The sequence below is a fragment of the Podarcis tiliguerta genome (assembly GCF_965153285.1).
Source record: "Podarcis tiliguerta genome assembly, chromosome: 9".
Taxonomy (NCBI): Eukaryota; Metazoa; Chordata; class Lepidosauria; order Squamata; family Lacertidae; genus Podarcis; species Podarcis tiliguerta.
In genome coordinates, this window is record NC_139542.1 from 49077589 (window position 1) to 49090947 (window position 13359).

The 13359-nt window shown below is 42.9% G+C and overlaps 1 protein-coding gene across 3 annotated transcripts in view; it reads left to right on the plus strand.

Annotated features, from left to right (window-relative positions):
- WWC2 (WW and C2 domain containing 2) overlaps positions 1-13359 on the plus strand; it is a 113868-nt gene that overhangs the window by 95864 nt on the left and 4645 nt on the right. For all 3 annotated transcript variants that reach the window (XM_083457093.1, XM_083457095.1, XM_083457094.1), the window contains exons 17-22: positions 403-572; positions 1872-2070; positions 4378-4539; positions 9174-9266; positions 10584-10826; positions 12777-12904. In XM_083457093.1, coding sequence (XP_083313219.1) covers positions 403-572; positions 1872-2070; positions 4378-4539; positions 9174-9266; positions 10584-10826; positions 12777-12904 — 995 coding nt within the window. The remainder of the gene's footprint in view (positions 1-402; positions 573-1871; positions 2071-4377; positions 4540-9173; positions 9267-10583; positions 10827-12776; positions 12905-13359) is intronic.

A 13359-nucleotide genomic window follows, 5' to 3' on the forward strand; every position in this document is an offset into this window, starting at 1 on the left:
GCAGCATACGGTTAATATGTAATTTTGCACCAAAGAACCACAATATATTTCCTTTACTATATCCTTTCTGTACATTTTGGTGGGGGTATAATTTTCACAAGGGATGCATGAATTCTGAAGTCACATGGAAACCTGGTGTCACGTGAGCAACCAAATATGCTCGGCTCTGAGTTTCTCATGATGTTGCCCTGCTTATGTTAATGTGTTCCTGCAGATGTTTTTGTGATCAATACATTTAATCAACACCTTTTCTGAAAGGTGGATTCCGGTAGAGTCTCATTGGCAATGCCAGTGTAATTGACAAAGGCATTGTCTGTTCACATCTATTAATAGGGCAGGTTTTATAAGTAACATCGCTCAGTATGTCTTCTAATGTAGATCTGCTTCCAATGTCTCCGTTAGGATGCTGTGTCAGCATTACTGGAAAGGACATCAGCAGAGCTGCAAGCAGTAGAACAAGAGTTGGCAGAGGAGGAAGATGAAGAGGATGAGGAGGAAGAAGAGGAGGAGGAGGAAGAAGAAGAGGAAGAAGAAAAGGGTGTGCAGGAGCCACAACATGTTGAAGAAGACTGGTAGGTTTATTTGTTTTTTTGTTTTTTTAAAATACTAATATTTATAAAGCAACATCAAAAACAAGGCTGATCACTGAAAGAAACTTCTGCTCACCATCTGCTCCTTGTGCATGTAAAATTAACTTCTTACCCTTCTAGACCCCTTGGTGGAGAACTGCACGTTTCACTTGCCGTTTTCCCTACACCAGTTTCCCCAGTGCTGAAGAGAGAAGCTGTTTTTGTTTGTTTGTTTTAAATTTAAGTAGTATCTTGTGTCTTGAGTGGGAAGTGCAGCAGGAATTATGAATGGCATATCCGCCGCACATGCTTCCACCGTTGAGTCTGCACACAATTAAGATTTCCAGGAGACCCCCACCCCTTGAAATCCCAGCCCCCATTTCCCCTGCCAGCCCTGGCACCACACTGTCTGCATATGGGAGGGGAAGCCTGGTGGACATGCATTGGCTCTCCCCATGAGTTTGTGGGTGGACAGCGATGCAGCCGGAAGGCAAAGGCCTGCTCTCTCTCTCTCTCCTTAATAGCACAGAAGCTAATGACTTAAGGGACTACAGCCCACTCCCCATGCGTAAGAACCTGTGAGAGCTGTTGGATCAGACCAAAGGTCCATTTGGTCCAACATCCTGTTTCCCAGACAGATGCCTCCAAGAAGCCTATAAGCAGGTTGTGAAGGCACTGGCTCCTCCCTTTTGTTTTATGCTATTTAGTGACATAAAACAATGAAGATGGGTATTATCTCTTCTTTGAAGCCAGCCTTGCATTGTCCACAATAAATGTCGCGTTTGGGTGATTCATCTTTCAGTAGAGATGTTATTAAATGTGGATTAATTGCCTTGTGTTAAGATCTCATATAAAAAAGAATTAATGCAGGTAAAGTGCCCCCCCTTCATGTTAATATAATCTCGATATCTGTAGAGAATGTGAAAAGAATTATTCTGTATTTGCTAGTTCTACATTTGCTGGTTAATCATCATGAGAAAGGTATCTTGCATCTCTCCATTAGAACCATCTGTGGCTGTCAAACGTACTGCGCTTTTGTCAGAATGTTCTAAGGGAACCGATTTGCAACAGACCTTTCTGTTTTTCTTGGAGCGGATGACTAATATAATGCATTCACATGTCAGATCATGAAAGCGTTGTACTGAAATTCTAATCTACTTCTGGCTGAGATAATGTGTCGATAATAGTATATCTTTTGTACAGGGTTCAGATCCCAGGCATGCCAGTATTTTTTCTTTTTCTTTCCTCTTTGCGGGCCTTGTCAGTTTTCAAGGGTAAACTTGGGTTACTTTGTTCTCACAGGCTAGGAATGCTGGCAGAGGCATCCAGTGAGATTGTGACAGAAGAAGAGGACAATGTTAAAGGGGCAGAGGGAAGCAGAGACTCAGATGACAACAGATTCTGCCTTAAACTGGTAGAGGAAGGTGAAACCAAGCACAGGGAAGACAGAAAACATGCACACGCGTGTCACAATGAACAAGCAACGGCACCACCCATACTGGTGAATATTTTAGATTGTTTCTCTAACACACCACAAAGAAGACACTGACATCCTGTGGCTGTGCTTGGTCGAGCAAGGTGGTGTGTTTAAAGGCAACAGTGTTTGTCATAAGGAATCTGTTTATTGTTTTCAGCCCTATGTTAATAAATGAAGGCCTGGTTTGCATGTAACATTAAACCATAATTCAAAGCAAACCATAGTTTATGAGCACATAGCTCCACTGGAAAACAAACACAAGCTGGAATCTGGCTTATTGTGGTGCCTGGACCCTGTCACGTGGTTTGTTTCCTTCCAAACAACGCACAATCAAAAGCCAAGGTTTGTGCTCAGGGTTTGGGGCAGTGCACCAGGAGTGGGAGGGGTCTGCATGCGGTGAGCACCAGCACACTGCTTCTTCATGTTATATTTATTTTTATGCACGAACCTGGCCAAAGTCAGCTCAGCATTTAAACTCTCCATTGATTTCTAACAGGTTCTGTCCCCTCTGGCAAAGTGATCCTTTTTCTGTTTTGATATACAGTAAAGGGGAAAAGCAGAAAAGAGATTCTTAAGTCCTCAAGAAAAGCATTCAGCTTGCTAGTTAACATTTAATGTTTATTTGGGAGATTATTCATGTTTAATAATGAATGTATTAAATATTTAATAGGCTATTTTAATGTTTAAGCTATACTTGCATACACGGATGGTTTAATATTTTTGTTTTTGCATTTGTTATGAAGTTTTAATAATAAGGGCTCAGCGCTTCAGAGCAGTGCAGGAGAATTGTGTGTTGTGTGTTTAGGTTGTAAGCTTTAGTCAAAGAATTGGTGGAATTAAACAATGAAAAAGCACTTTTGATCAACTAAAAAGGTGTCTCCCAGTTAAGGAGGCAGTACCTATGATGTGGGATCCAGACCTGCTCTTCTGTGAGCAGAAGGACTCCTCCTATGGAGGTCAATGGATCTAGTGGAGACTCCCACTGCGTGAAGTGGATTCTGCTGTGGGCAGAAGGAGTTGGAGAGTGATTTTCACCAATTCCCCTTTCCCCTGCAGTTCTGAATGGTCCTCTAACCCTCTGGATCAGGGTTTTGGTTTGTTTTTGGTTTGTTTTTTTGCGAGGGGAGGGGGAGAGAGATTGGAAGGGAAGAGAAAATATCACCCCAAATCAGCCCTGCCTCTTCCGCTAGTTTGCAGAGTTCCACTTTATGCAACTCTGGATCCGACCCACTAAAAACAATTACTTTAATTACAAAAATTATGGATGGCAGGCAGCATCTTCAAAGAAGCACTCCTCTTCCTTTTGCATGAAGGGATGGCTTTGGAAGCATGTGAGTACAGTATCTGTACTTTGATAAAGCATGTTCTTGCTCTGATCTTGAACTGCAGCCTGGTTTTTATGAATGGACCTGCCTGCTCTCCTTCCTCTTATTTTTTTATTATTTTACTTTCCATATAAACAAAGTGATCTCCAAGTACCAGATGATAGTTCCTTCTTAGCACCACGGCTGCTCCTTTGGAAAAACCAAACAGAAACAGAAGACCTCTTGGTTATATAGAGTCTTGAGCAATGTCTCAGAATATGTTTATTGGCTAGAATCTGTTTGATACCTTCTTACCACTGATGGCCTAAGTTTCCTACATTTTTTATCGTTCTGCAAAAATAACATACACATTTAACAGAAAGGATTGGTCTACATTCTTGTAGTACCCCACTGAGAATTTTAGCATAATTCACAACAGTAGCCAGTTCTGGTTACTTCCATCAGTTCATCTAAGACTTGGAATTTAAGTAAAGAGAGGAGTTGTTGTTTTAGAATAGGGAATATGTTTTTTCTCCAGCATTTGTTTCACCACCTCTAGAGAGGACAACAGCATTCCTGCAGTTAGCAAACGGTAGGCCTCGATATAAGTGTTAGTTTTAAACAGACAATATCACTTCATTTACTTAAAATGGTCTCCAGCTTTCATTCTTCCGCAAGTTTTTTGTTTCCATTAGTAAAATCAGAAACTTCTAACCTGAGGTCAGCCTTTTGTCCCTTGTTTCAGCCTGAGTCACAAGCCTTTAATATCAAGTACAATATGAGCAGGGGAAATCATTGTTAATTAAGATTCACATACCATTCAGGCAGGTGAGTGTGTGATGCTTTGTGCAGTAAGATTCACACGTGTCCCACATTGAAATAGTACCTTCTGCCTATTATTGCTGAGTGGTGCATTGGATTCTTTGTCTTTATCGTAACTAATTTGTGCCAGAATGGGAGGGAAAGCAAGCTTCGTGGGGAGGTTTTGGTTTTAAGGATTGACAACAATGCACAATATCCTCAACAGGTTGATAAGGAAACGAACACAGAAGGCAGGTGTGAGGGTGTGGCTGTACGACCCAAGGACAGAGCCGGCCTCAAGTCTCAGCAGCATCCCTTTGTCAGGAACAGCATGATAGTGCGCTCACAAACTTTCTCTCCAGGCGAGCGGAACCAGTACATCTGCAGGGTAAGACAAAGAGTGTTCTCCGCGAGGTCCCATTAACTAAAAGACTCATTTAACTTCTTTGGCAGTAGCACGCTACTGGCAATGAGCCATATACTGACAACCCGGCATCCATCTCTCAGCTGCTAAGCTATAGCAAGCTTGTCACTCTTGCCTGTGGACTTTAGAATTTGCTGCTTGCCATGAGCGAGCCTGGAGCTTGTTGCTGCTGTTGACACCCCCCTCACCCCACCCCACTGACATAAACACATTCACACTTTGCTATATAAACAGTACAGTGGTACCTCGGGTTACATACGCTTCAGGTTACAGACTCCGCTAACCCAGAAATAGTACCTCAGGTTAAGAACTTTGCTTCAGGATGAGAACAGAAATTGTGCAGCAGCGGCACGGCAGCAGCGGGAGGCCCCGCTTATTATTATTAGCTAAAGTGGTGCTTCAGGTTAAGAACAGTTTCAGGTTAAGAACGGACCTCTGGACCAAATTAAGTACTTAACCCAAGGTACCACTGTACACACTTACTTAGGAGACAGGCTGCACCCAGGTATTTAAAGCACAAGGCTTCTGCCAAAGAATCATTGGCACTGTAGTTTACCCCTCACAGAGCTACAATTTCCAGCACCCTTAACAAACTACAGCTCCCAGGATGCTTTGGGGGAAGTCATGTGATTTAAATATAAGAGGGTGCACACAGGCCTCAGCCTGAAGTCAGTAAGGCTTGCTTCCAAGTGTGTAGGATTGCACTGTAATTCCATATGCCAGGAGTGGGGGGCCTTTTTCAGTCTGAGGTATGTGTGCTCTCCTGGGCAGTCTTCTGGTGTCTGCGTGCCAATGGTTGGTGGTGGTGGGAGGCCCAAAAAATGAATGCAGGCTAACACACCTAACTTCACATGTGTACTACTGGAGTGTGAACTGGTGATGACTGATCTGGAAAAAGATATTGAGGCTGTAGCAGATGACTCAGTGAAAATTTCAACCCATTATTCAGCAGCTGTGAAAAAAGTGGATTCCATGCTAGGGACTATTATGAAAGGGATTAGAAATATAACTGCCATTATCATAATGCCATTAAACAAAGCTACAGTGCAACCGCACTAGGAATACTCTTCCAGCATCATAGAGTTGGGAAAGGTGCAAATAAGGGCAACCAAAATCATTATAGGGCTGGAGCAACTCCCCTGTGATGGAAGGCTACAGCACCGGGCTGAATGTTGGAATACTCATGGCAGACAAGAAGTACTCTTCACATGGCACAGATCAGCTAAGGAATTTAGTGCCACAGTATATGTTCATGGCCACCTGCATGGATGACTTTAAGACAAATTAGTGGAGGATAAGGCCATTGAAAGACGCTAGCCACAATGATTATGTGCTGCCTCCAGTATCAGAGGCAGTGTGGTAGGATAGTGTAGTAGGATCCAGCAGGGCTGCTGCTATGTCCTTAAGTTAGCGGACCAGTGGATGCAGTTCTTACCTCTGCAAAGCAGGCGACATTCCAACCACACAAAAGCAAAGGTTTCTACACCACAACCACCCCACATGCACACACCTGCCCATCCAGGCAGGCAAGCAAAAGGCATTATCACAACATAAGGGCACTTCCCAGTCAGGCAAAAGCTTTTGAGGAGGGCCAAGATTGTGTGCGATGGAGATGGGGAAGGGCTTGGGAAGAGTCCTAGTGGCTGGACAGAGATGCCTAGATGGCTGCATTGGCCTCCCCTCAAGCCTAAGATAATCTTGTCTCTCTTTCCTGTGGTGACCTCTGCTAATGCAATTGTTTATATGCAACATGCTGCTTCTGTGAGATATCTAGGAGCATATAATTTTGAAATTAATATATGCAATGTGGAAATGGCACTTCCTCTGACGGTGCTGTTTCAGAAATACCTTTTCTGGAAGAAGCTGTACCGACACAGTTTCCATGGAGCTCCTTTAGTTCCAAAGCAACTGTTTACACATTATCATAGTAGTGCTTTCAGACAAACTGCTCATGTGAAAACTGAGACGGTAGAGTTACATGAGAGACTTGCAAACAATCAGTGACTGAATGTATGAATATTCAGTTCGGCTTCCATTACTCTGAACCTCGCTCCTTATCCTCCCTTCCAGTTGCAGAGGGTTGAACAATTTCTGTTTGGTTCTGAAATGCTAAATATCTAAAAACTGGATGCTAAACAAAGCCTTGTTCTTCACACTTCATATAATACCATCTTTTTAGCTGTTCTTTAAATCTTTCCTAAATTGAAGCGGGTCTTCATTTGGGGTGTGGAGGAAAGCTATTGTAATGTATAAATCAAGACCCCTACATTTGAGGTGCTAGTAACTTTCCATCATGGATACGACAATTTCAAAATGGCAGCCATCTTTGTGCTGAGGCATTGTATGGTCAAATTGTGGTTAATTTTTTGTTCAAACTGTCCCTCCCTCTGTCTGTGATGACTAACTGGACTGGCTTTTCTCAAATAAAACTCTGAAGGCTTGAGTCCCCTCAGTCTCAAATCCAAAGGAGGGACTAGGAGAAAGATGGCAATGTGGTTAAAGTAGCTACCGGCATAGCATGCAGCCATACCTAAGAAGTGGGCACAAACACTTTCACACACAAAATGGTGAATCCTTGAGACAACCCAATTGGAGGCCCAACGTGAATGAACAAGAGGTAGCAAAAGGCCTGTAAAACTCTACATTGCCTTGCCAAAAAGGGACACATGACATATATATACCGATAAACACTTGATCTATCTTGGTTGCCTTTACACAATCCCACGAGCTATCTCATTCAGACTATTAGCCTTTGCGCGCGCGCGCACACACACACACACACAGTGTGTGTGTGTCCATCCATCCATGTGTGTCCCAATCTTATGCGTTCCTTTAGAGGTTTCACACAGATTTAACATATATCTAGCACTTTGGGAACTAGGTCAAAAGTCTCTACTAAAAGAGTTTATTTTACCAAACTGGGAAATGCGGTTCATCTACCATGATTAATTCCTAACAAATCTATGTTGACTGCTACTGATCGCACCATTTACCATTAGATAATTGCAGGTTGTTTTAATATATTTTTTACTATTTATTATCCATCTTTCTTTAAAAGTAATAATTCTGCAAATTGTATAATGGGAAACTGAGCTTTTGAATCTGTTTGTACCTCTCCATATGCATAAGTGACATTTAAGCACTAATGTATGGCATTATCATCCATGATCGCTTAACAGCGTACTTCCTAGAGTAGGAAAACTAATGTCTCTTTGGGGAGAGAGAAACCTAGATCGCAAAGCTATTTTTCAAATGCTAGCTACATCAGCGTATTTTAAGACTCAGAACTTGTTAATTATTGAAAATTCTGTGGTATAATTCTTGTAAATAATGTTGTTTAATATGCCATCTAGAAGAACTGAAATGTATATCTTGCATGTAGTTTCTTTTCATTTAAAGTTTAATATGACATTTTTGTTTATACAATACAAAATCATTCCCTCGGCATTACCCTGTCTTGGAATGCAACCCTTTGAGGATATACAGCAAGAAAAATGAGATTATTTGAAGGGGGTGGGGGTTAAAAGTGAGACAATCCGCAATTAGTTAACAAAACTGGAGTTACAGTACAAAGACATCCAGAAAGTTGTTTGTTGTTCTTGCAGTGTGATACCATTCTACATGGTGTTTCATGGAATAGCATCGGAAACAAAGACAGAATATAAGACAGAAATGTGGAGAAACAAACAATTCTGCGTTTTGAATTGGTTGTAGTCTTAGGTCTGAGGAAAATACTCACTGCAGTCAACTGTAATAATGCTAAATCATGGTTTAGCATTCTCTTAAATGCAAGCAGCTTTGAGTCTTGGGCTTACATATGCTCCCTTTCCCCTCCATGGGGAGAGAAGGATATTGGAAGCTCCCATTTCTTGTTTGCAGGAAACCACAGTTGGCTGTTTTGTCCAAACGCAGCAAATTCCAGCCTTTGGGTTGCTACTAAATTAGAGCAGAAGCATTCAGTTACTGTTCCCAAGGGCGTGAGGAAGGAGTGCTTGAGCCCAAAGCCTGAACCTGCAGTGCTACACCAGTGTTCTGTATAAACAGTAGTTGATCAAGCAAAGGTCCCAGTTTGGTGCAGAGGGAAAAGTCCAACATTATGTGTGCCTATGTAAGCTTTTTTAAAAAATAAAAACCAGTTTTTAGTACATAGCTTCTTAATCCATTGTGCACTCTCCTTCTTAGAGCTCTGCTGCAATCTGTCGAACCTTAAAAGCACAGTGAATGAAACTTCCTCACATTAACCAATATAAAGAGTTTCTTGGTGATCCACTGACCAAAGTTTCCTTTGAAACATTCTGCCTTAGACGCTCAAGTTTTGAAACTTGAGGGCAGCAGAGCAGTTGGTGATGGCTTCTATGTAAACATTGTTTAATGTAATGGAATCGTGGCACTTTTCCGGTTTAATGAATTATTGATAATCAAACTGTGGCTTTTTAGCAATTCTGCATTTATTACTAATAAGACTAATGGTGAGAGTGTGGGCACCTCCATTAGGACATGCGGTAGTTACTCTTGGCAATTTTAACACTAGGAGCTGTTCCATTTCAAACCCAATCACTTTATGTTATAACTCTCTTGTCTGTTCCTTGTTTTGACAGTTGAATCGAAGTGATAGCGACAGCTCAACCTTGGCCAAAAAATCCCTTTTTGTGAGAAATGCCACTGAACGGCGGAGCTTGAGAGTTAAAAGGGTATGTGCTGCCTGACCATTTGCTGCTCACTTTTCCATTTCACTGCAAACATTTTGCTAGATTAAAGAGTTTCTTCCACAAACTGAAGTTGCTTGCTGTGGTTTATTCTCATTCCAGGAAGCCCTGGCTTCCCATTAATATTTGAATGAAGCCCAAAGGAAGTTGTGCCGCAGATCTTTTGTTTGTTTGTTTGTTTTAAGCCCATTTGTGCTTTAGTTGTGCTCAGATTGGGGAAACAGTGAATTGAGCTAGAGAACAACCTGAGTCAGAAAATCATGGCTGCTGCCAATAAGTTTTCAAGTGGTTGAGAAGAGGGCACCATTTGCTGTGGGGTAGTGCCTGGGGGAGTGGGGACTAAATTCCTATTAAATTATTTCTGGGTCAGCCACTTTCTGCCTACAACTTACCCTCCACCTAGTACCACTATGAGTAAAACTCCAGGCAATTGCATTTCAGTGCCTAGTAGAGTCGGTTGGCATCTTGGATTTGCCACCAGTGTTCTGCACTTGGTGGGGCGATGGTCACTGCCACAAAAACTGCCACAGGGATGTGCTTCATGGCGTAGTACAATTTAAATAAAGGGGGGGGGAGTTGAGCAAGGCAGTTGTTGGGGGTCTCATGAAATGGCACGTTGCCACAGACCTCCTCAACCTGCCCCTTTCCCTGCATCTACTGCTTTTCCCTTCAAGGTGGTAAATACTGTCTGGGAATCCCAGATGGAGGTAGAGGCTGCAGGTACAGTAGTGGATGAGAAAGGAATTAAGGGCCTTCCCTGTTGCGAAATTTGTCCCTATCATGTAATGGTCTTTGCATGGAATCATAGAGTTGGAAGGGACCCTGAGGATCATCTAGTCCAACCCCCTGTAATGCCGGAATATGCAGCTGTCCCATATCGGGACCAAACCTGCATCCTTGGCATTATCAGCATCCCCTCTAACCAAATGAGGGAAAACTTCTTAATTTTCAGGACAACTGAAGGATAATGGAACTGTGGTATTTAGTCTGACCACAGCTTTGTGTGCGTAAATCTATACACAAAGTACATACATATGTTTAGTATTATTTATTGAACTTTGTGGTTTTTTTAATGAAATGTAAACTAAAAATGACTTATAATATAACATAGAAATGAAAACCTACATAAAGCTAAAGCAAAGTAAAAACTGAATACACTGATATGCAGGGGGAAAGCTGTCTAATACAAAAAGATAAATAAACCTGGCATGCTATATGTAGGTATGCTGACATCACCTTGAGAAGTTTTCATTCCTGGTTTTAAATTCATTCTTATGTTTTTGGGATTCCTGAAAACTGTAGCCTGCCTGCCAGCCTAACATGCGAAGAGCAACGCAAGAGTGCCCTGTTCGCACCTCTCTGGATTTGGAGCTGGACCTCCAGGCTTCTCGCACCCGGCAGAGTCGCCTGAATGACGAACTGCAGATGCTGCGTGACCTGAAGCAGAAGCTGGAGGAGATGAAAGCGAGAGGAGAGACAGAGCTTCCTCCACGGGTGTTGGAGGATGAAAGGTTCCAGAAGCTGTTGAAACAAGCTGAAAAACAGGTAGAGACATCAAATTGCTCATCTCTAAATGAAAGAGAAGCATGCACATGAAGGTACAATGGGATATAGCCAGGGCTTTTTTTCTAAAAAAAATGTTTAGGGGCACTCCCATTTTGGCTGCTCCCACTCCCCCCAACCCCGGGATGAGGGACTTGAGGTGGAGGCAGTGCTGAGAAGATGGGAAGGCCCCCAGCGACAATGGTGGCGGGGTCGGCTTGAGCGAGGAGGGGCGAGCGTTCACCGGATGGCTCTAGCCTGGCAAGAGGAGAAGGAGGAGCACCGTTGCCTTCACCGCAGCTGCCCCAGACTCCCCTCCCCAGGCACTGGCAGGGAGAATGACAGAGCTCCAGTCTGCACTGCTACTGGGGAGACAGCTGGCATGTCAATCTGTCCATCGATGGTTGGGGCAACACAAAATATTTAGGGGTACATGTCCCCCTAGAAAAAAAGCACTGGATATAGCCAATGATGATGCTTAGCTGATGGTAAGGCTTCCTCGACGGAATAGGAAGGGAAGCAATTCCCAGCAATTGCCCTGCGCCCCTGGTGCCTCTCCCTTAAATCTGCAAGTGGAAGTCGCTAATGGAAGAGGAACACTGGATGCAGCCCAATGGGCTTAAGCATACCTAATTCTGTTAGGTGTGGGCTATTATCTCCCATACATAAGAAAAATGTTCCAGTTGGTACTCTGTCCCCTCACCCCCACCCTTCAACCTGTTTTAAATACAGTGGTATCTTGGAAGTCGAACGGAATCCATTCTGAAAGTCCGTTTGACTTCCAAAATGTTCAGAAACCAAGGTATGGCTTCCGATTAGCTGCAGGAAGCTCCTTTAGCCAATCAGAAGCCGCGTCGGACGTTCGGGTTCCAGATAACGTTCGCAAACCGAACACTTGTTTGCGGGTTTGCGGCATTCGGGAGCCAAAACATTCGACTCGCAAGGCGTTCGCGAACTGAGGTACGACTGTATCTAAGTTCTGAAGTTGATTTTTTTTCTTAATACTGAGTGCATTATTATTATTTTTTGAAGAGCTAGAAATGTGAACCTGTTCTGAAGTCTATAAAATTCCTTTCTTACTGTTCAAGTCTTATGTACATCTGTAGATCTTCAAAAGCTTGCTTGGATCATCTTCTGCAGTTTTGCAATGTTTACTCCAGAAGGCAAAGCTGTGCTTTACTGTAGAAATGTGGTGTCCATTAAAATGCAAAAGTCAATAGGCACTTTAGGGCTTTTAGTGTACTAAAGTAAAAAGTTGAGACAGGCAGTAAGATACCAAATACTTTATTAACACAGCAGGGGGGCATTTAATAAAACTAATCAACATCACAGGAAGTAAATAAATGAAATATGGTTTGGGGTGTTTGAGATATTAGACACTCTTAATTGCCACAAGGGTTTTCAAAACACTTGGCTGAAGAACATTGCCTGATTATAAAATCCAGACCATACCTGCTTCTTAGTTCATCCTAAGGACTGATTTTAAATGAGATACTGGGTGTGCAAAAACAGGCTTTGCGTGGCTTGGCATCTCATTTAAAAAGCTTTCCATCCATCTGCCAGCCTCTGCGACACAGAGCTTGCATGCCAATAGAGCTGCCTTCTGGGCCAGAAGCTTCAGATGTACCAGCACATGGATTAAAAGCCCTTTAAAGGACATGCCAGGAAGTGTGGAGTCCTTTTCATGCATCTTGTTTAAAAATTGGCCCCAAGTCATTTTAGCTGCGGTGCCAATATGTCTTATTTTGTAAAATGAACAATGCACAACTTCCAGCTGCAGTATGCACACCTCTCTCTGCTTGTGAGTCCACCCTATGTCCCATGAGCATGTTGTGTTGAAGACATTTTGTGAGGTTCTCTCTCTCTCTCTCTCTCTCTCTCTCTCTCTGGCTTCTTGAATCCTGTCATATCGTCATTTGGTACCTGTTAGCTGTAATTTTGTTCCCTCACCAGGCTGAACAATCAAAGGAGGAAAAAAAACAGGGTTTAAGTGCTGAAAAATTGATGAGGAAAGCGTCGAAGGATGTGTGCCGGTTGCGAGAGCAAAGCCAGAAGGTTCCTCTCCAGGTGCAGTCATTCAGGTAAAGAGACCCCTGATTCCTTGGAGCTGGAGAAAAATCTGTGACAGTTTCTCAGTTGCCCTTCCCATCTTATAGATGCACCTTTCCAGAATTAGTTGATGCCATGGGATTAACTATTCAATGAATGCAATACAGATATGCAATAAGATGTCTTCAGGGCATGCTTTGTGATGTGGTTTCTGAGCATCGGGAAGAAGGTGCAGTGATTGAAGTGGAATGTGCAGCTCCGAGTGCTGGAGCTAAAGGCATTAATGGTTTCATCAGTAAATCCTCACCCCAGTTTCATCCATTTACGAGCCAAATGACTTCAAATAATCCAGAGGAAACAGCCAACCAAATAGACATAGCTCTGTGATTCCCCATGGCAGAATGCAAATACAGTGGAACCTCTACTCACGACCACAATCTGTTCCAGAGGCCCGTCCTTATGGCGAAATGGGTCGCTGGTGGAAGCG